This window comes from Mixophyes fleayi, chromosome 6 (genome assembly GCF_038048845.1).
Source record: "Mixophyes fleayi isolate aMixFle1 chromosome 6, aMixFle1.hap1, whole genome shotgun sequence".
NCBI lineage: Eukaryota > Metazoa > Chordata > Amphibia > Anura > Limnodynastidae > Mixophyes > Mixophyes fleayi.
Genome location: NC_134407.1, coordinates 13258868 through 13280512, shown reverse-complemented (window position 1 = coordinate 13280512; position 21645 = coordinate 13258868). Strand labels below are relative to the sequence as shown.

At 41.2% G+C, this 21645-nt stretch overlaps 4 protein-coding genes and 1 long non-coding RNA gene across 7 annotated transcripts in view; 3 read left to right on the top strand and 2 right to left on the bottom strand.

The window, feature by feature from the left end:
* The window catches only part of LOC142160844 (uncharacterized), a 62109-nt gene extending 58277 nt beyond the window's left edge, over positions 1–3832 (bottom strand). Inside the window, exons 1-2 of the long non-coding RNA XR_012693320.1 lie at positions 3764–3832; positions 3124–3221 (exon numbers count right to left, since the gene is read on the bottom strand). This is a non-coding gene — a long non-coding RNA (uncharacterized LOC142160844). The remainder of the gene's footprint in view (positions 1–3123; positions 3222–3763) is intronic.
* A 106-nt stretch (positions 3833–3938) lies between these two features.
* MRPL51 (mitochondrial ribosomal protein L51) lies at positions 3939–7816 on the top strand. 3 transcript variants are annotated; one of them, XM_075215861.1, is made up of 5 exons: positions 3939–4021; positions 4951–5005; positions 5319–5391; positions 6342–6446; positions 7572–7816. In XM_075215861.1, exons 3-5 carry the CDS (start codon positions 5319–5321, stop codon positions 7766–7768), a joined length of 375 nt encoding a protein of 124 aa, XP_075071962.1. In that variant the 5' UTR covers positions 3939–4021; positions 4951–5005; the 3' UTR covers positions 7769–7816. The 3 variants fall into 3 exon arrangements, with proteins under 3 accessions (XP_075071962.1, XP_075071963.1, XP_075071964.1); XM_075215862.1 differs by having other exon boundaries at positions 3941–3971; XM_075215863.1 differs by having other exon boundaries at positions 4011–4084.
* Positions 7817–10072: 2256 nt separating this feature from the next.
* On the top strand, positions 10073–17690 carry VAMP1 (vesicle associated membrane protein 1). The gene is made up of 5 exons (XM_075215864.1): positions 10073–12247; positions 13622–13733; positions 14037–14195; positions 14453–14504; positions 15985–17690. Coding segments are annotated over exons 1-5 (342 nt in total). The 5' UTR covers positions 10073–12245; the 3' UTR covers positions 16002–17690.
* The window catches only part of TAPBPL (TAP binding protein like), an 11162-nt gene continuing 6781 nt past the window's right edge, over positions 17265–21645 (bottom strand). Inside the window, exons 5-6 of the mRNA XM_075215859.1 lie at positions 19778–20077; positions 17265–17598 (exon numbers count right to left, since the gene is read on the bottom strand). Coding sequence (XP_075071960.1) covers positions 17468–17598; positions 19778–20077 — 431 coding nt within the window. The 3' untranslated portion in view covers positions 17265–17467. The remainder of the gene's footprint in view (positions 17599–19777; positions 20078–21645) is intronic.
* ACRBP (acrosin binding protein) overlaps positions 19241–21645 on the top strand; it is a 22891-nt gene continuing 20486 nt past the window's right edge. The window contains exon 1 of the mRNA XM_075215860.1: positions 19241–20097. The gene's annotated coding sequence lies outside the window, so the exon portion shown is untranslated. The remainder of the gene's footprint in view (positions 20098–21645) is intronic.

The following is a 21645-nucleotide window of genomic DNA, read 5'->3' as shown; positions in this document are numbered from 1 at the left end:
CAATATGTGGAAATGTACAAAAAATTGTTAGATGTTGGAACAATATTGTGCATTTCAACAACGTTACTTTCCAACTATGGTTAGGTTTAAATGATGAAGACTTAGGGCTAGATTTACTAAACTGCGGGTTTGAAAAAGTGGAGATGTTGCCTATAGCAACCAAACAGATTCTAGTTATCATTTATTTAGTACATTCTACAAAATGACAGCTAGAATCTGATTGGTTGCTATACGCAAGATCTCCACTTTTTCAAACCCACAGGTTAGTAAAGATTCCCCTTAGTCCTTGCAAACTTTGATAAATGGAAACCTGATATGCCTGACACTACTGTTAGTGTTAAAATATCTACCCCTATATATTTATGTATTCATTACCTTACTACAGTGAGTGAGGTAAAAACTTATTGTAATTTAACTGTCTCTGCTTGAAGTAAAATCTTAGTCTGATTATCTCTAAATCCAGTTCTTTATTTTTAGGGAAAGGGAAACTATTGTAGTTCAGTTATATAAACATCTGCAGGCAAATCAGACGTACTGTTTACTACTGGACTGTGGGTTGATACACTTATCACTCACAACTGACATATTAATAGCACACAGATTCTTATCCTTCTGGTCTGAGGTTTCTCTATAGCTTATCCTCCTTTTCTATCGATCGCTATCTTCTTTGTCACAATACTCTCATTTCATATACTTTATTGCTAAATTCTGCTCAATGTTCCTCTTCCTCGCCTCTCACATGTCCTCCCCCTTCTCTCTTCTCCTCCACTCAACTGTTTCACTGTCTGGTGCTCCCTGTCACCTGACCCTTATCTTTTCTTTGTTTCTAACCATACTCCTTCCCACTCTTCATCTCAACACATTCCTCGGGCACGTTAAGTTATAATGTCAACACTGTTTTTCTATATTTGTGTTAACATTATTTAAATAATTTCAGTAACACTGGTAACATAAATAAACATTCTCATTAACAAGTTTACATAGTATTAATGACCTGCATACTCTTTCAATATGTCCCTTCATGCAGCGACACCCTTCTCGGTATGGGGGTGTCACGAATGTCCTAGATAAAGCAATCTGAACAGCTGGCCGTGACTGGCGTCACCTTAGTTAATTAACAATACACATTTTCTGCCACCACGAAGGATTTATTATGGTGTTCTTAGGTTCACCAAAACCACTTATTAAAGTTTCATACTTAAATCACATACACATGTAGCATGAGCTTCCCTGAGCTTCGTAAGTTCACAAAGAATCACAGAGAAATACGCTAAATTAAATATATTCAATCTGAAAAATATTTCCAAGGCTTATTTACAAAAAGGTAATAAACAGACATACATTATGTTGCACATAAGTTTCAAAAAACATAAAATGGCAAATAAAATCAGAGTATTACTTACCAAGTAGTTTTGCTGTGTGTGAGGGAACACAAAGAAAAGGATGGGACATTTCAGGCTTGATAGACCCCTCATGAAATGCACACCTTATTGTCTAAGGCAGAAGATTTTAAACCCTTCTTAAAGGCTCTTCACCCTCACCTTAGGAATTTACACTTTCAATTAGGTCAAATGATACAGAGCCCCCCCTCCTCCCTCCGAAGTAAATTATCTATCACTAAGATATATGTTTGGGCACCTCAGAGAATCTCTCACCTCTGATCTTTCTGCCTGGCTAAGCCAAACTCCCTGCATACCTGCATACACAAACCACTCAGATATCTGTCTCTGAGCCTGGTTACTTTCAAAAGACCATTGACACTTGCCTAGATCAGACTCAGGTCAGTTAACCAAATACACTTTGAAAGGTTACATAAAATATTCACAGTGTTATACATAGATTCAACAGAAAATAACAATCACTCATTAGATATACTACATTTCGTCACAGGAGGTACTTTGTAAGGGGGCTTTCCTACTGCGATTGTATGGAGTGATTCCCCAGTATCCAGGGACCTCCTTTCATACCTCTACTGAAGCTGATAATAACTGTTTAGGAAACACTTCCAGATTATTTTCAGCTGTTACACATCCCATTTATCAGGGATAACTATAGACTTGCATCTTCTCAATGTCTCACAGGACTTCCCTAAATGGAGGGAGATTTTCATATACAGCAGTACGGTTGGACTTTGCAGTTAGGAGAGTGCTGTGAGACACTGAGAGGCTGCAAGTCTGTAGAGGAAGAATCCCTGATAACTGGAATGTGTTATAGCTGAAAATAAACTGGAAGAGTTCCCTAACAAGTTATTATCAGCTTCAGTAGAGTGCTAAAGAGAGGTCCCTGTAGAGTGGGGAATCACTCCACACAGCCACAGTAGGAAAGCCCCCTTGGAAAGTACCCCAATACCATGATGGGTGGGGTCGCTGCATGAAGGCAGTGTGGCTAAAGTTGTAGAGAAGGGTCCCTGATGTAGGGGATGCAGTGCTGCAAGAACCTCTGGACCGTGCCTACTGTCTGTCTGTGATTATGATGAGCTCTGACTAATGCAATGTAACAACTGCTCCCATAGCACCGGGTATGTGAGATGACAGAACAGTTTTATTGCTGCTAAGTGCGTGCTGTGCTGCAGGGGTTGGAAACAACATTTGCAAGTGTTGCATATGTGCTGGAGAAGAAGGCAGAGTGTACTTTATTTTTTCTTTGTTTTGAATTGAGATGACCTGCTGCCCAAATTTAATTTGCATTGCACCACGCATACACTAGTCTCTACTCCACATCATGACTGTGTTACTCAGGGGGGTCCTCTGGTAAAGGTTGCCAGTACACAACTACTAGCCAGGGCAGAAAGTACCGCATGTAACTGCAGCTATAGCCACTAGGGGCACCCTTCACATTACCACAAAAGTAGGGGGAAGGTGAGCATGCAGTCCCCTGCAGATGTAGTAACTAGCTACAGTGCTAGACAGTCTGTGCTGTTTTCAACCAGAATAGGTAGTGAGGGGTCCTCCTACTCAAGTTTAAAACAAACTCCAGTCTGCTCAGTACGGGCGTGCTGCACCTCTAGGGGGTGGGGGACCCCAAAAAAAATTCTCATCCCCCCTCCCTATAAAGAGTAACCACAAAATAAAGACAGCACAAGACCCATCAACAACCCTTTTATTGAAAATAAAATATACATACCTTTTTTATTTTCTTCCATCCTGAAGCAATGCACACTGTAAATAAATATGTAAGCCAAGTCCTTTTGGAATCCATAGCTATTCAAAAAAAAAAAAACCCTAATAAGTTCAGAGGAAAAATAGGGATAAATAAATTCCAAATAAAATCTGGATAATCCGCATGATCCAGGCTTTAGAATAATCGATTAAGGTTGATACATGTACCCCTGGTGTGTGCGTTGATCAGAGGAGATGTTAGCACTGTCTTGTTAACATGTGTTATCAGCATATTTAAATATCATTACCAAAACCTTGTTGGGCCAGGCAAAAGACAAGTGGTTTACATGATGTAACTGACCACCTGTATTGATTCCCACTATCAAATTTGTGGCCCATTGGCATATAACCCTTGCAAAACAGCTACTTACTGAAAATGATCAAAATGTTTTCTGTGCCCACTTTGCCTCATTATTTCCTGCCATAACCCATGTTGAGCCAGGGTAAGTAGTATTGCAATTTGTGTAAGTGGCCCCTTGCATTGTTAACCTAATGTGAAATCAGTGACCCCACTTCATTTACTCCTTTAAAAATAAAGATTTCGGATAAAGAAGCTGGGGCATGAATAAGAAGTGAATAAGAAGCTGACAGAACAAGAAGCTAACCTCAGCCACGTCTCCTAATTGTTTATAAATAAAGAAAAGTGCTCAGGCAGATAGTTCCTTTTACTGACAGGAGGGGGCGCTCTTGCTATGTTCTGTAGATTCCGCTGAGCTTTCACCGGCTGGGTCTACAACAAAATGGCCGCTGCATCAACTCTAGTGGTCACATGTCTCGATGTCGCAGGTTATGGGGGCGTGGTTCTCTGGAAGGGTAAGATGGCGGCTTCCAGGGGGAGCAGGTGACCTGTCACCAGGACAGAGGTAGCAGCGTGTTTGATGGTTTATGTTTGTTCCAGGGAAGCCCATCACATCATATTACACTAGGTGCAGGTTCCAGTTTATTCTACAGGGACAGGAATGGGTTTATTGCAGGACATCCATAATGATCAATTACACAGCACCACTCCTTGTTCTCTATGTAATTCTCAGTAGCTGTTAATGTTTGATATGTATGTGACTGCACAGTACCACCACTTGTGTTGTGGAAACTTCACAGTCCTACTTTTCCCCTGTCTGCTATTATTTTGTGTATATTTGCAATAAAGGTGGGTATTTTAAATAAAATTATATTAAGATGTTGACCACTCTGCATAGTGCTACAGTATAGATGTGAGTAACATGAATTGTGTTTACGAAACACTCAATAAGCTAGTTAATTTTTTACCTGTGTCTAACCTGAATTGAAGAGGATAATGTATAATAATGGAGGATTCATCTACTAACTGCACAATATGCATCAGTTGGACAGCCTATGTGTATGCATCTTACATATTTTAAGTTATTGTATATTATTGGAGGGCTCTTACGTCTCAGATACGCCTAAGAGGTTGACCCCCTGAGCCCAACGGATTTTTTAGTGTGATGAAGACCCTTCATTTCCCTGTACCTGGAGAAAATGAAATTTTGTAGTCACATGAACGGAGAATTTGCCAAGAAGCCACCAAAATTTCACTTTTGTTTTTAAAACTTATGAAAAGTTTAATTGCAGTGTTTTATCCTTTAGATGTGTTATCACTTGTCATAGGATCCACACATTTTTTGTACATTGTTTTGCTTCCTTTGGATCAAAGCAAAAACAGCTTACGGATTGGTTTGGGTTACAGTGTATTTGTATTATTTGCAACGGATTATTAAAAAGTAATTTGCTGTTAATGTTGACTGTGTGATAATATACTGTATTTTTCTGTTAGGTTGGTGATTTGACAGCTAACTTGTCTTCATTGGGAGCTAAGCAAGGACAATAAGGTATATCATATAGTAACATAGACCAACATAATTTATCTATCTGTTGGGGCCGGGAAAGTCTTGGCAGTCAGGTAGCCTGTGCACCTAAAAAAAACGATTAGAGGTGGCCACATTTAGGTAGTGGTTCCTATTGTTGTAAATTAATGCACATAAAAAAATATATATATTTATTATAGTTATCTATTATATTTATAATATATATATATATATATATATATATATATATATATATATATATATATATAATTTCCCCACATACAATCTGATGCCGCACGCCTGCTCGCCTTCCTCAATAATTTCTGTGTCGTTCCAGATGTGGGGTGTGACGCAGTTTCTGGGGGGCAGCCGCTTTCTGGGCCCCCTGATGTCCCGTTCTTTTTCTCTGGGTGAGTTTCACTGCAAATTAAGATGTTCAGCTGTGGTTTGTCTTTTGGAGTATTAAATCAAACTTTATTTTAAACGGGTAGATCTGTCTATTTTTGTGTGTTAAATAACAAGGCCACGCATGCGTACTGTCTAGTTGGTCTGCCAAACAGCCATTTCAGTGAGCAATTTGGTCACGTGTGGGGCAAAATTTTATTGAACAGGTTGCTCTGGTGCTAGACCAGAGATACAGACCTTGACGCCTGCTACTCTGAGACAAGCAATGACCCCACACATGTGGTCAGTCTAATCGTAGCCTAAACAATACACTGAATTTACCAGCCAAACCTGCACTGTGTGCGGCCAACATTTTCTTTGCAGTAGGTGTGCCTATATAACTCGGCTGTATTCCTTTAGTCTTACTATGAAGCTGCATGTTACTAGTTAGCCGATTTCTAAACCTGAGAGAGTCTTGGGTGAATAGATTGATGGCAGCACAGTGGCCTAGTGGTTAGCACTTCTGCCTTACAGCACTGGGGTCATGAGTTCGATTCCCAACCATGGCCTTATCTGTGTGGAGTTTGTATGTTCTCCCTGTGTTTGAATGGAGCAAGGTTTGACCAGGTAAGACCTGACTGCTGTGCACGATCCTGGTGTAGGCACTGCTTCCACAGCTGCACAGACAATAAAATATATACATTTTGTGGTTGTGAAGTGGGAAAACAATTCATTTTATTTTATATTGGATTCTTTTCTACCATAGCAAAAAAAATAAGATAATCTTGTGTTGCAGACTCCATACATTTTTTAATTCATATTTGACTTATTTACTGCTCAGCTTGCTCTTCTTCTGCCGTGGAAGACTCTGTAATGTAACTTTTCACTACTTATCACACTGATTGTGAACCACGTTGCTAGGAAGCCGTGTGATGTATGCCAGTCACATCTTATTTCTTGTTGCTGTGTTTTGTAGGACGCTGCAATCTAGTCCGGGATTGTGTCCCAAAACCCAAAAACACTGATCGCTGGGACCACAAGAGATCGCTATTTGGAGTTTATGATAATATCGGTATTTTGGGTAAGTCAGAGTATGACGTTTTAGTACTTTAGAATTATTCTTACTTTTGATATAACACAAGCTTACTCTGCAGCGTGTTAAAATTTGGAATAAACATAGTTTTAACGCAATAATAGCTACTAACAAAGAGGGACCTGCTCACAAGCTTAAAATCTAGAGGAATGTAGGAGTTGGATACACAAATAAGTGCCACGGATTGCATATTGGTCCTGCTACATTGCAGTGGGACAGAATGCTTAGTGGGGCAATATAATCCATTTACACAGCGATGCTGGTGCGGGGGGTCTCCTGGATTTTGTGTATAGAGGAGAATAAATATAAGGTTTTTTTGAACTGTTTAAAAAGGTTGTCATCAGGTAGATTAGCCTAGGAAGGTTTAGAAGATGGTTCAGGAATTTGATAAGCTTTCCTTAAGAGGTGTGTATTCAGGGAACATTTGGAGGTTAGAGGAAAGTCTTATACAAGGGAGGGAACTCCATACAGTGGATGCAGCCCGAAAAAAAAAAAGTCCTGTAAGTGGGAGCAGGCAATTTGTGGGTGAGAGATGCAGAGTGGAGAGGTTGAGATCAGGGAAGTGATGTACGTTGGTGCTTTGTTATTTGTATGTTAGTAGAGATATGTACAGCGCTGTGGAATCAGTGGCGCTATATAAATAAATGATGATGATGTTTATATTGGACTCTGTAGAATGCAAGCAACAGATATTGCTCAACGTTCCTGTCACAACCATAACACTTTTTAATAAGCCTTGTATTCTAAAATAAGAATGTGACTGTCCCAGGGAGGGCAGGAATCCCCGCACTGACAGTAGGATTTCCTCTGTTTTTGGGTTGTGTTTTTTTTTTTTTTTTTGTATATTATAACCCATTGAATATAATACAAGCTGCCCCTATCAGTTGCAACATGGGTCATAGGACTCTGGCATTTGTGGGTAGGATCCTATATAAAATACATACACTTGAGATTATGGATGTTGTCAGGGAAGTTGGGAGGGTTATGATTATTTACTTAACCCTTAATACTATGCTGCATTACCAAAAGACCTTATATTAACAAATCTGTACCATCCTGCCCTCGCCAGCCAGCCTGACTCGTCTATTCACATATCCTTTATTTTTATTGCAGGCGAATTTAAAGCGCACCCCAAACACTTGATCGTGGGCCCCAACTGGCTGAGAGGCTGGAAGGGAAATGAGTTGCAGAGGTGCATTAGGAAGAAAATGATGATTGGAAATAGAATGTTCTTTGAAGAGAGACATAATCTAAACAAGAGGATCAACTTCCTGTACCGGAGATTCAACCGCTATGGGAAGCACCGCTGAGACCTTCAGAAGCTTCTCTCCAGGCACCAAATAAATTATTTCCTATTACTTTTAGTTGTCATTGAGAGTTTATCTTCACACAGTCACATGGGAAGTAAAGCATCTCTGTGATCTCTTTAATCGCGGAATCGATTGTAATCCACCGTGTAAAACATTTCTATCCTGACATTTTAGACCCCCTACAGTCCTTACTTTAGTGACACCCCAGGGGTGGGTCAAGTGATGTCACAGCGGCTCAAATGACTGCATACTGGTGTTCCTGAAACCGTTTGAGAGGCTTGTATTACATTTACTATCTGGCCACTACTGCGATGGAGACAAGTCCGGCTCAAATTTTGGTCAATCAACTTTTGACATGGATAGTCCCAAGAACTGTCCATTAGGGTTTCCACACAACCAAAGTCTGTCCTCTCATCTGCAGCAATAGCCCTGGAACCCAAAGTAACACTAACGGGAATACAGGGGTTGCAAATCTTTTATAACTTTGAGACAGTAGGTACTACTACCATTGATGGTATTAGTTAATGTTGTGAGATAAAAGGTCCCATAGAGGACCAAGTACACTGTAGTTGTAATGATTTTTCTTTGTGGTAGTCAGGGATTGGAATGGATTTTCTGATGTAGATTTAATGTGTAGACACCTTTTCTTCCTCTGTGTAGGTAGAGGCAGTGTCCCCCGACCCCAGCAAAGACATAGGGGGCACTTAATTGTTGTTTTTGGTTCTGCTTAAAGTTCCTATTTTGTAACAGGATAATCGGTTGTCCTGCGGGTACTGTCAGACCAAGAATGCAGCATGTTGCAGTTTACAAGGATGTGGAATGGAGTCCCAGTTGATATATAATAAAAAAGAGGACCAATTGTTAGTGCTGAGTATTCCTGGGGGCAAATGTATTGAGTTTTTGGCGGGTTTGAAAAGTGGAGATGTTGCCTATAGCAACCAATCAGATTCTAGTTATTTATTTAGAACATTCCACAAAATGACAGCTAGAATCTGATTGGTTGCTATAGGCAACATCTTTGCTTTTCAAACCCGCCAGAAACTCTCAGCTTGATACATTTACCCCCTGATTTTAGATAATGATTCACAGCTGCCACTCCTAAATTAGTCCATGATTCCTCCTGTATACGGGCAGAGGGTAAGCTTCGCTGTGACGGATCCTCTTTAGCTTCCTGTAATTGACACAGAAATGGATACTCCCTTGTTATATCTTACCAGCGTAAGTAGGGCGGCCCATGGGCTAGGGCACTTGGCTTATCTTTGCATCTGCCATCTCTCTCTCATATTTTTCACAGTCCTCTGCATCATTGGGGGTATCAGATGGAGTCTTTCTTTGTTGGGTGGTCATCGATGAGAATCCTATGTTATATGTACAGTATTGGTCAGACCAAGTCGTTGAACGTATACTTTGGGTTTTGCATCTACAGGCGCGAGGTGAGGAATTTTTTCCATCAGACATCCTCTATGGGGGGTATTCAATTGTTAGCCAGAACCGCTAAAAGCCAGCGCTCGAAAAATATTACCGTTAATACGGTAATATCTCGCTGCATTTCAGCTCGCAGCTTCCTGAGCTGCGAGCTGAAATCCAGCGAGTAAATTACCGTATGAATGGTATTTACGCGCAATATTACCGTATTAAGGGTAATATTTTTAGAGCGCGGGATTTTAGCGGTTCTCGCTAACAATTGAATACCCCCCTATGGGTTCAATTATTTGGGCGTTGCAACAGTCCCTGATGTCACAGTCCATCGGGCCATCAGGGACTCTCTAGATGCAAAGGAAAATTCTCTCACGGATCCCAGGTGCTTAAAACCCTTATAAATCTGCCCAAACTATTCTCAGACCCACCTACTCCACACCCAGGTGTGCCCAAACCACTCCCACATCATTTCAGGGGACAGTCCCACTGTTTGGAGGTAATGAGCAAGGTTATAAGTTTTGGCACCATTTGTGTATTAATAATCATATCTTCATTGTTATCACAAAATGTCTAGCTCAGTAATAGTCAGGTCACAGAAATCTGTGATGACTTCTATATCTCTGACTACTTACAGTAAGGAGGTGCGTTATACATTATAATAGATGTTTCCTAATGACATCACAATTGACTCTACACAGATATTATGTACAGGAGTTTTTACATACCTTAGATTAATAACACTTGTGTATGATATACAGTAAGCACCATGGGCCTGATTCATTAAGGGAAGTTCAGAAAACCTGAGTAAGAAAACTTACTCAATTTTTTGCTTGACAAATCCATGTTGCAGTGCAAGGGGTCTAAATTAGTACTCAGCAAAATGTGTACCTAACCCCTACACTGGACACCAGTGCACTGTACCCAGCAAAACACGTACATAGCACCTACACTGGACACCAATGCATGGTACCCAGCAAAACGCCTACTTAGCCCCTACACTGGACGCCAGTGCACTGTACCCAGCAAAACGCGTACCTGGCCCCTGTCCTGCACTCCAGTGCATGGTAGTTTGCAAAACACGTACCTAACCCCTACACTGGACACCAGTGCACTGTACCCAGCAAAACACGTACATAGCCCCTACACTGGACACCAATGCATGGTACCCAGCAAAATGCGTACATAGCCCCTGCACTGTACCCAGCAAAATGCGTACTTAGCCCCTACACTGGACGCCAGTGCACTGTACTCAGCAAAACGCATACCTAGCCCCTACACTGGACGCCAGTGCACTGTACTCAGCAAAACGCGTACCTAGCCCCTATACTGGATGCCAGTGCACTGTACTCAGCAAAACGCGTACCTAGCCCCCTACACTGGATGCCAGTGCACTGTACTCAGCAAAACACGTACCTAGCCCCTACACTGGATGCAAGTGCACTGTACCCAGCAAAACGCTTACCTAGCCCCCTGCCCTCCAGTGCATGGTAGTTTGCAAAACACGTACCTAACCCCTACACTGGACGCCAGTGCACTGTACCCAGCAAAACACGTACATAGCCCCTACACTGGATGCCAGTGCATGTTACCCAGCAAAATGCATACATAGCCCCTGCACTGTACCCAGCAAAACGCGTACTTAGCCCCTACACTGGATGCCAGTAAACTGTACCCAACAAAACACATAGCTAGCCTCTACACTGGATGCCAGTGCACTGTACCCAGCAAAATGTGTACCTAGCCCCTACACTGGATGCCAGTACACTGTACAAAGCAAAACACATACCTAGCCCCTACATTGGACGCCAGTTTACTGTACCCAGCAAAACACGTATCTAATCCCTACACTGGACGCCAGTGCACTGTACGCAGCAAAACACCTACCTAACCTCTACATTGGATGCCAGTGCACTGTACCCAGCAAAACACCTACCTAACCTCTACACTGGACGCCAGTGCACTGTACCCAGCAAAATGCGTACCTCATGCCTACACTGGACGCCTGTACACTGCAGAGGAATACGTGGAGATAAGTGAATACTAGTAACAGCTGCTCCTCACACACTAATGAGCAAAAAATATATTTCCTTTCGCTGGGTATTCCCACCTCCAGAATTCGTTAATGTAGTGGCTTAAAGTGCCCTCCTGTGACCTTTACTACATACATGGCGTTACCTTCCTGTATTCTTGTATATAAATCACCAGGCAGTGTTGCAACACGCTCTCCATGGAATACAATTATATCAGGAATGGAGCTTTGTGTAGCAAAAATGATAATTTCTTCCTGATCATATAAAGACATGGCTGAAAAGTAGAGATAGAAGCTGGAATTATAAAGAAACATTACAAACGGCCAAAATCTGACACTTGAGAAGAAAGGTGCGTTCTTGTGCTCTCATGTGGGGGGGATTCAGTTCCCGATGATGTGCCTCCGGAACGGTCCTGAAGGCGCTCCGAGGCGATGTAACGTCACAGATTTTTCCTCGCACCCCAACAAGGAGTGCAGGAAAAACTTTTATGTCGTGAAGCCGCCGTGATATCTGGCGGCTCAGCGCGAGGAACTGAGTCAAACTGCTGCAAATCAACCATGCAAAGCACTACAGAAGATCTGGCCAACCTGTGGCTCTCCAAGTGTTGAGAAACTACAAGTCCCAGCCTGCTTTGCCTGTAAACAGACAGCTTATAGCTGGCAAGGCATGCTGGGACATGTAGTTTCACAACACCTGGTGAGCCACAGGTTGGCCGGTCCTGCACTACAGCTTGTAATAATATACTTGGCCGATGCTGCTCTAAATATAAGAGCCAAACAAGGAGCTTTCCTATACAGATCTATACATCAGACCCAAAAGAATTTAGGAAGCAGCCATAGTACAGTCATTTTTTCTTCCCTGTGAGTTTATGACGCCCTTATTGTCATTGCAGCTACTGTCTGTCTGCCTGGAGTCCTGACGTCACCGGCACTGCAGTGTGGGCTGAGTCACTGGTGTCTGTGACGTCATCACTCTCCATATAAACAGCTGCAGAGAGATGGAGCGAATCTGCAGAAACAGCTGAAGATATGTGAGTTATGCCCTGCACCATGCGCTCAGACACTGCTAGATAGATAGCGCTACATCACTACACATGGCTACACAAATACTTTTGTCACTTGTTTCACCGGGTTTTATTGAATGCGGTGCTGTGTAAGTGTTCATGAGAAGTTATCACTTAATACTTTAGAATAGATACACTGTAGAAAACCTGTAGATCTGCAGGTGGTGTGCAAACATGACTTCCAACATGCTGGGACTTGTAGTTCCACTCTCCTTGCAGAATTGTGTGTTGCCTAAGTCTTCATTAGAGTCATAGGAGAGTGTTTTACACACAAATGGTTAATCTTTCCCGTTCAGCAATGTGTTATGTTTGGGGCAATTATTGGAATGGTCGGCAATATTCTAGAGATAATTTTATAGGATTGATTTACTGAGAAATGCTTTTGGAACTAATGCAAAAAATATTGTCATCATCCGAGATATAGGGCTGATATACAATTATTGAGCAACGTGCTATGCTATTATTATATATTATATTATTTATCCTCCTATATATATTAATGCAAAGTTTCTTTCAGTCACAGGTTTTAAGATTTGTCCCTGTTTTTTTGTTGTTTTTTTTAAGAATTTACCAACTTTGTAACAATTCTTTTTCTGCGTGTTACATGCAATTTTTGAGATCTGTTCTCCGTAGTTTGGTAAATATATGATGGGATTTGTACTTCTTCTCCAACTAATAATTGTTACTGAGATATAAATATTACTTGAATTTGCACTGACTCTCATCCAATCAACAAAGAGATTCTTTCTCTCCAGAACAAGTTACATATCTGATTGGTAGTTAAAGCTTTGAGCAATGTTAGTAATTATCCCTCATTACATCATCTCACTACTCCAGAATGTACATCTTTTAAAGGACTACTTTTTTAAAATATTGTGCAGAATAAAATCAATTGTGATTAGTTATATTGGTGTTACCACCTTCATTTAACACTACATTTACCATTACAGGGCATAACACATTGCTGACTGACCACTCCATCCCATAGATACATGTCTCCCCAATCGTCATTCCTCTGACTCGGTTTTGTATCATTCCTGATTAGATTCCACCCTCCCTTTCCTGTGTGTTCTCATATTCTCTCTCATTAAATGTTATACTTACACTGTCCATTCTGTATTGTATTTTTGTATTTCTGTTACTTTATTATTCATCCGAACACAAAATGAAAGCAAAAATAAAGTTCTAAATAATAAACTCTGTTCTCCGTTTTATTAGTAGGAGGTGATAACTCTCCAAGGAATTAACATCACTTGGAACATGGCCATCTCCCAAATGGATTTCTGTATGCCTTATTTGTCTATATAACTCCTCTAACCCTGTTCCTTCTCTGTCCCACAGGTCATCCCCTGGGATTGCTCCTCAGAATGTCTCCAGTTCTGGCCCCCCGGACACAAACCCCAATCCCACCAGCTACCAAAGGATGGATCTTACCAAAGCTCAAATAGACGAGGTGATTGAGACGGTGGAGGAATTTAAAATATGTGCAGAGTTTTGACTACTTTGAGGTCTGTGTTAAAAAATAAAAAAAGAGGCCACACTGAGTTTTATCGCAGGTCTAAGTTGTTTTAAAAAACATCTACTTTGCTTCTCTGTGGCAATGAATTTTTATTTAGAACTGGATTTTAGGGTAATTTTATAAAACAGCTGAAATGTGAAAATCTGCCCCAAACTCTAGAAAACAATCAGACATTTGTCTATCTTATACAAGTCAGAAAAACATGTATTCCTAGTGATTTGTGTGTTCTGCCCACAGGTAATAAGTATCATGAACACAAACGTGGACAAAGTTTTGCTCCGAGATGAAATGATAACGGAACTCGATGCCAAGGCTACAGAAGTTTGCAAAGGAGCTGAAATGTTTCAGTCCAAAACTTCAGAACTCAGTCGGAAATACTGGTGGAAGAACAATAAGGTAGCACAAAATAAATGTGATTCTAAAGTATTTACTAATGTACAGGATAGTTGTGTATAGCCATCAAGGGATGATCTGCATTATGAAATAGGTCTTATGGCTGACACCTGTCCTAGATTCTGACATTTCTAAAATATAGATGAATTATATTTGCATAAGATGAATTCAATACGGTCATTGACATTATCGCGCAGTTACCAGACCAGTGGCAGGGCTGCCCAAATTATGTGACAAAGTGTTACCCTTCCTCTCTGCAGATGCTGATTGTCATTGGATTGATCTGTGTTTTCATGGTAATTATTATATGTGGTGAGTATTATCTGTGGATAGATAAAGAACATGTTTTATTTAAAGGGCTCTGTGATCGGTGTCACAAAAATAAACTGTACACAGTTTTGATCACATGACCCCAACTAAATTCAAGTTCTAAAAATATTCCTAATGAACATGTGAATGGGTTAAGGTGCATATTTAAAGCGATGTGCTTTTTTTTCCTGGAATTGCAATTGTCGAACCACCTTCTTTTACAAGGATGCAGTGTGAGAGCCGCTTATTCCGTGGCATTGCATTGTCAGATATGCCTTAGTCTCTTTTCATGCTCAAACTCCTAGACCGCTCTGTTGCTTTCTACACCGTTGACCACTCTCTGTACCTGAAAAACTAATCAACTCCTTCTCCTATCCAGCTATACACTGATGACACCTAAATCTGCCTCTCCCCTTCCCTTATTTCTTGTGCATCCAGCTGGCTCTCTGAAATCTCCACTTTTATGTCCCAATGCTGCTTAAAGCTCAAAATGTCTAAAACTGAGCTCACCCTCTTCCCTTTTTCTAGAGTTTCTGCCCTGCCCCTTCCTACCCACACATATCTCTCACCATGGACAACACCACACTCTCCTCTGTACTCATATCCACTGCTTGTGTCGCCCTTACCTCCACCATCCCCTTCACACCCTTTATCCAGTCTCTCGTCTAGGCCTGTCACCTCCACTTTTAAAACTTTTCCAGTATACAACCTTTTCTCACCCTTGAAGCTACCAAAACTCTCATCTCATTATCTCCCATCTTGACTACTGTAACCTCAGCCTGTCTGCACTCGTTGCCACTTGTGTCTCGCACTTTAATTTGCCCACAATACCGTAGTGACTGTGATTTTCCTTTCTGGATAATTCCACTCCACGTCCCAGCTTTGCTAATCCCTAAAATAGAGCTCCCCTTTCTTCAAAGAATATAATTCAAACTCCTCACCCTCACAAAGCTCTCAGCCGCCTCCCCCCCCCCCCCCTCCCTACCCCCACCGACTACATCTACTACCTCATCTCACTATACATTCCCTTCTTCCCTCTCGGCTCTATCAATGACCAAAGTCTTGACTCTACGGATAACCACATCCCACTGCTGGCACCAAGACTTCTCCTGTGCTGCTCCCCACCTATGTAATACACTGAATCAGTATCTCCACCAGCACCCAAAGTTTTAAACAAAACCTTAAAAACCCAACGCTTCATCAAAGCCTAACAGTCCCCCACCTAACTCCACTGTCTCCATCTCAACCCATACAGCTTCTATGGGGCTTGTGGCATGGTGTCTTGGCAATACTGTCCAACTGCTACGGATTCCCCAAATCTGCTCTCCTGATTTGTGGGGGGGGGGGGGACCATGCATGCATCACATTCCACCACCCACATCCTCAGAAAAGCAGAACGGTGATACTGTAGATTGAAGTTCATTTGCTGAAACAGTCCCCCTGTTGGTGCTCAACTCAAGTTCTGTTTCTGCTTCTCTTCTAGTCTATTTCTTCACCTGATGGCCAGTCGGCACAGACATACCTTTGTTATGTTATTCCGGGGATAAAACGACCACTGTGATATTCTGCCAACACCACCCAGCTGAGTCTTCCTGTCTCACCTTTTATATCTACAGTGTCTTCTGTATTTCTGTCATTTTATAAGAAAATTACATTTTACAGTTCATTATTCTGTCTATCAGTCAGTATGTACCCATTATACATGCTCCAGCCATCACTATTTTGTCAAAAAACCCAGGTGAAGCCATATGAAACAATCTGTCATTTGCCTTCTGTGTTTGTCCAGCTGTTGTGGAACTACAAATATCAGCATGCCTGGCTCTGTGCTAATTGTTGCAAACTGGACAGAGTTTGGCAAAACACCTGCAAATCAAGTCTAATTAGCTAAACCCTATTTTCTTTTAGTTTAAAACCCCTTTTCTCTGTCAGTTTATCTCAAACACCAGCTGATATAGCTTTCAATGTTTAAGAAATACCCTTTCTAATACCTTCAATATATTTTTGGAATAAATTAAGCTATTATTTTAAGATTAATGTGATATATCTTAAAGGGACACTAAACTCCAAGATAACAATGCAGATACAAACCATGAAGGTATACTACAGTAACCTCCCTACTGCATTACTGAAAACCGAAAGCCGTCCCACGTTTAGAACCGTATCCTGATCAGTGGCCGAAGTGGAAATTTAGAAGTGGCGGTATAGAAGTTTAGAAGTGACTGGAATGTTATAGTTTTAAAATAAAGGCAGTAGTAGAAGTGGTGGTATGGCATAAAACCGTATACATCCCATTTCCACCACTGCTCCTGATATTATAGTAGTATTGCAGTAATAAAAAATTTGAGTACGGCGATGGGATCTGGTGCTAGTCAAAAAAGCGGAGGCTACAGTAATTAGTTGCAGGGGAGAGAAAGGGGACTCAGAGCCATATGTTTGTATAATATAATATCTGCGTAATATATTAAAGTGTAATATATATATATATATATATATTTATTTTTTCTAGGATATCTATCTTATTGTTGCAATGCATTCTTGATGTAGTTAACGCAGGGATTATTTATTTATCGCCCAATCCTTAGTTACAACCCTTAGGAAAAGAACAGTATAATTATAAAATAAGTGTCTGTCAAATAGCTCAAGTGGTGTGAAACTCTTATGTATAGATGGAAATAATAACAGCCTATGTCGGGTTACCCCTGACCCCTTGTAGAGTGAAAAGCTATCTGTAATCATCTTTTTGTACATAACCAAGATGTCATGTGAATGCTCCAAATGAAATACAAAACATTTTACTCAAAGACATCTTTAAGTTATCCAGTAAATGCCTGAAATTTACATTTAAACCCATTTTCAGCATTATATACAACAGATATTCGCATATTATTACAATTGTCACTGGTAGGAACTTCTTGTAAACATCACTTTTTTCCTTTAAGTCCCCGTTCCGTTTGGAATCCTTATCGTCATTTAGTTTTTTTCATTTCTCTTTCTCCCTCCCTCATTGTCTGTGCGAACATATATATGCCTTTCAGTGCGACGATGAAGACGATGAATGAGATGATGAAGCCAAGGATTCCCGAGGAAACCATAGTTTCTATCCAGAGGGAGGAAAATACTGTATTAATGTCAATGTGTCTTGGTGCAATAGAATATGTCGATTCTATTAAAGTAATTGTTGTGCAGGTACTACTTAGTCATGTCAGCTGACTGATGGTGCCCAATCTCCTATGTGTACTGCTACACCAGAGGGTAGATTTGCTTAAAGGAAAAAGTAGAGGTGTTACCCATAGCAACCAATCAGATTCTAGCTATCATTTATCTAGTACAGTGTAGAAAATGATAGCTAGAATCTGATTGGCTGACACCTCCTCTTTCCCTTTTAGAAGGTTTAGTAAATCAACCCCCAGGTATAAGTGTGCAAGCCATTTAAGCTAGGTTTCTGTAAATCTATAGGCAACAGCAGATGGCATGGTGTCCGACTGGATTCATTCATGCACAATGGCATACAATATACAATATTTAGAGTGTTAATGTAAAATAAAAGAATTGCTCAATGGTTTTCTTTTGCAAAAGGGCTCAGATGTCCAATGGAGGACATTAGAGGAGAAATAGTGGATTGGTCATGTCATTCTGAAACACAAGTGTTTGTTTGACAACAGAGTTCCTGGAGGAGGTGTTACATCATTTTTGAAGTGCAAAATATATAATGACAGTAGAAAAACATCTTCATAGTAAGTCGTTGGGGGGGAAAAAGTGGATCCAGAAAGACTGGAAATTGGTTGAAAGCCCAGTGCTGACTCTTATAAGATATGAGGCCGGGAACAAGTCCTGATTATGTTGTAGAATTTAAATTCCAGAAAACTCTGGAACCTGTTTAGGGAAATCTCAGGAGCAATGTTATGAAAATGTTCATCGTAATCACAACTCGTATGGGTACCTTTATAGGGAAAGGAGCAGATTAGGTTAATTTGTCTGTATCTGCTGTGAAAAAAAGTAGTTAAAACTTAGAAAGTCAATAACATCAATTTTGATAACAACCGCCTTGAAGAGATTGTTCACCTTTGAACCTCCACCCGAAGGGTTTATTTAATAAATATAACCCCCATCCTATGTGTGACATCTGCTATACACACTTTTTAGTAGAGTATATATGGGCCTAATGTCTCCTGACGTTCCTCTCATTGCGATGGAGTCCGACGCCCACACTCTCCTACAGCCCTACCTCACTGGCGCATCACGCTGCCAAGGTCACCGGGTGTGAACAGAGTATAACTAACTGTCAGGATCTGCCTGCAAGCCCCTTGCAGGGCATACTGCTTTGCCTGGCAGCTTCTGCCTCCTGGACTATTAGACTTTATTAGTGTGTATTTGCAGCAGTACCTCTGATCACCAGAGGTGCTGCTATCGTGCTTTTCATGTTTGCATTAAGAGTTAACCCGTTCTCCAATTATCCCATGCACCTGGGTGTGTTCTCTTTTCCCTTATATATACCTGTCACTCCCAGCACACATGGCTGGTTATTGATGTTACAGTCTGTGGTCACTTCCTCCTGTTGTGCTCCTGGTTTATGCTGCTTGAGATCTATGTCAACATACATTCTGCTGTTTCATCTGTGAACCTGGGACTTACCTGTACCTTTCCCTGTACTTGCTGCCTGGAACTGCTGTATATCTGGTAATTTCTGCAAGCTCATTATTTCATCATCTGTTCATACTCTCCAGCAATAAACTTGTTTTTTCACCTTATCCATAGCTCCTTGGCTGTATTCCTACATTGATTCGTGACACTAACTGTTACATATAGGATGTGGGTTATATTTTTTAAATAGACCGTTTGGATCTATTTAGTGCATTTAAACTCTCAAAAGAAAAAGTAAAAAAAAGATGGAAATGCACTTTAAAGACACTGAAACCTAAATCATTTTGCTAAGTTAATTGTGCTCAGCACAGGGAATGGAATCAGGTTTTGCACCTGGCCAAGTCTGCAGTGACATCATACCCTCCCCCCAATCAGGGGCGCACCTAGACTTCAATTTTAGGGGGGGGAGGGGGATTTAGCATAGTCACGTCCCCCTCATTCTGATTGGTTGGTCCTGCTGACCCCGCCCATGGTCCCGATTGTCCCGCCACCTTTGATTGGTGCCTTTAGGCTATTCCAAGCATCAAGCCAGCTTTATTAACCTCAATCAAAGAAAACAAAACTTTTGCCCATAATCCCATCCAAAACGTTCCATATATATATCTTAGGACAGTTTGAGGAAGTCGTGTATCTACCTGGTGGGAGAACATGGACCTGGACCTCGATTGGATCATCGCTGGACACGTGTGACACAGCACAAGTGTATATATCTGGAGGGGCGCCAGTTGGAGGCATGGGAGCCTCAAGGTAGCTGGTCAAATTGTAGGTCCCATCCTTGTTCCTGCGATGACTGGACGTTATGGGGGATGCATGAGTAACCGGCACCCCGTTCAGCAACCAAGACACCTCCACATCCAGCGGATAGTACCGGTTCGTGCAGCAAGTCACAGTGGGTGTTGGATCTGTGCTCAGAAAAACTGTAACCTGAGGGGGCTCTGAGGACAAACATACATCTGTGAGCATGGTCTTACCGCAAAATTACTCTTAGTAGACTTTGTTCCATGGAAGTCGCAACTAATAAAAACCAAGTAAATGCAATATTGAGCATGATATATGTCATAGTCTGGGATAAATTTATCAAGCTGCGGGTTTGAAAAAGTGGAGATGTTGCCTATAGCAACCAATCAGATTCTAGTCATCTTTATTACATTCTACAACATGAAAGCTAGAATCTGAGTGGTTGCTATAGGCAACATCTCCACTTTTTCAAACCTGCAGCTGGATATATTTTCCCCTATGTATTACTGAGCTAAACAATATAACTATGTAAACGTCAGCTAAACCTAAAAAGTCACATCATCCTATAGGAAGTGTTAGCAGAGTTTTTACTCCTCTTGCCAAAAAGCTCAAAAGCAGAGCAGTTTGGCCATTACTACCTAGACACACGTGGGATGATACCACAAGAAAATCTTTCTATATTTATCACAAGCTACTGATGTTCTGAAAGTAATTATTATAGAACTACAATATTTATCAGGATGAATCCAACAACGGATAGTTGGTCTAAGTAGAAATGAGTCTGAGTAATTAAGAGAGACCCTAGTTACTTGGAAATAGAAGCAAAATATATAGGCAAATCTTACAGCTTCAAGCTATCATTTATCTAGTACATTCTAGATAAATCATAGCTAGAATCTTATTGGTTGCGATGAACAACACCTCCAATTTTCCTTTTTAGAATGTTTGATAAATCCACCCTATATGTACTTTTTACATATGAAGTTGGACTTTTCTGCGAATAATAGTACATTATTTATAATTTTAATCACATTTCTATGGATTGTGTGTTTACATTTGGTTATCATACCTCTTTATAATGTATTGACTTTATTAGTAGCTCTTAACTTGAATTAGAAAACATGTACATAGGGGCGTGGGCTCCATAGTAATACAAAGGTCATGTGACAATGACAGGACAGACGGGCCCCACATGCAGTGGCAGATTCAGGGGGGGGGGGGGGCAATCGCCCCCCCCCTAGCAGGGGCTTGCTGCCGACGACTGCACACTATGTGCAGGTCCGCTCGGCAGTGACAATGTGCTGCCCAGCTGCTCTGATTGTGTTTAAACACAATCACAGCAGCCAGGCAGCACATTGTCACTGCCGAGCGGACCTGCACATAGTGTGCAGCCGCCGGCAGCCTTAGGTGTCAGAAAGGGGGTGGGGCCTAAATCGCCCCCCCTAAATCGCCCGGGGTAGACATTTTTTCTAGATCCGCCCCTGCCCACATGGGTGGGCCCTGCAGCCGCTGCACTCCGCTACTACGGTATTTCTTCGTTCTTTGGTTTTTATCTATATATTTTTTCTTATTAAGATAACTCGTTAAGCATATTCGGTTATTAAGGTTGAAAAACAGATGTAAATCCACAAATGGTAGTTAGCCTTTGACGCTGCTATATTTGTTCCATGGATCCAGAGAAAATGGGTAAAAGGGACATCTGCCTTCGGCCCAGGAGGACAGAAGGTCCACCATTCTACTTTCTAGTAATAGAGCCTTCGTAGAA

Excerpts from the sequence above, each read along its gene's own strand:
- MRPL51 (XM_075215861.1), top strand. The coding sequence starts at position 5,319 with ATGTGGGGTGTGACGCAGTTTCTGGGGGGCAGCCGCTTTCTGGGCCCC. Across the intron at positions 5,392-6,341 it reads GTCCCGTTCTTTTTCTCTGG|GACGCTGCAATCTAGTCCGG; the intron begins GTGAGTTTCACT and ends TGTGTTTTGTAG. Across the intron at positions 6,447-7,571 it reads TGATAATATCGGTATTTTGG|GCGAATTTAAAGCGCACCCC; the intron begins GTAAGTCAGAGT and ends TTTTTATTGCAG.
- VAMP1 (XM_075215864.1), top strand. Across the intron at positions 13,734-14,036 it reads CCAAAGCTCAAATAGACGAG|GTAATAAGTATCATGAACAC; the intron begins GTGATTGAGACG and ends TTCTGCCCACAG. Across the intron at positions 14,196-14,452 it reads ACTGGTGGAAGAACAATAAG|ATGCTGATTGTCATTGGATT; the intron begins GTAGCACAAAAT and ends TCCTCTCTGCAG.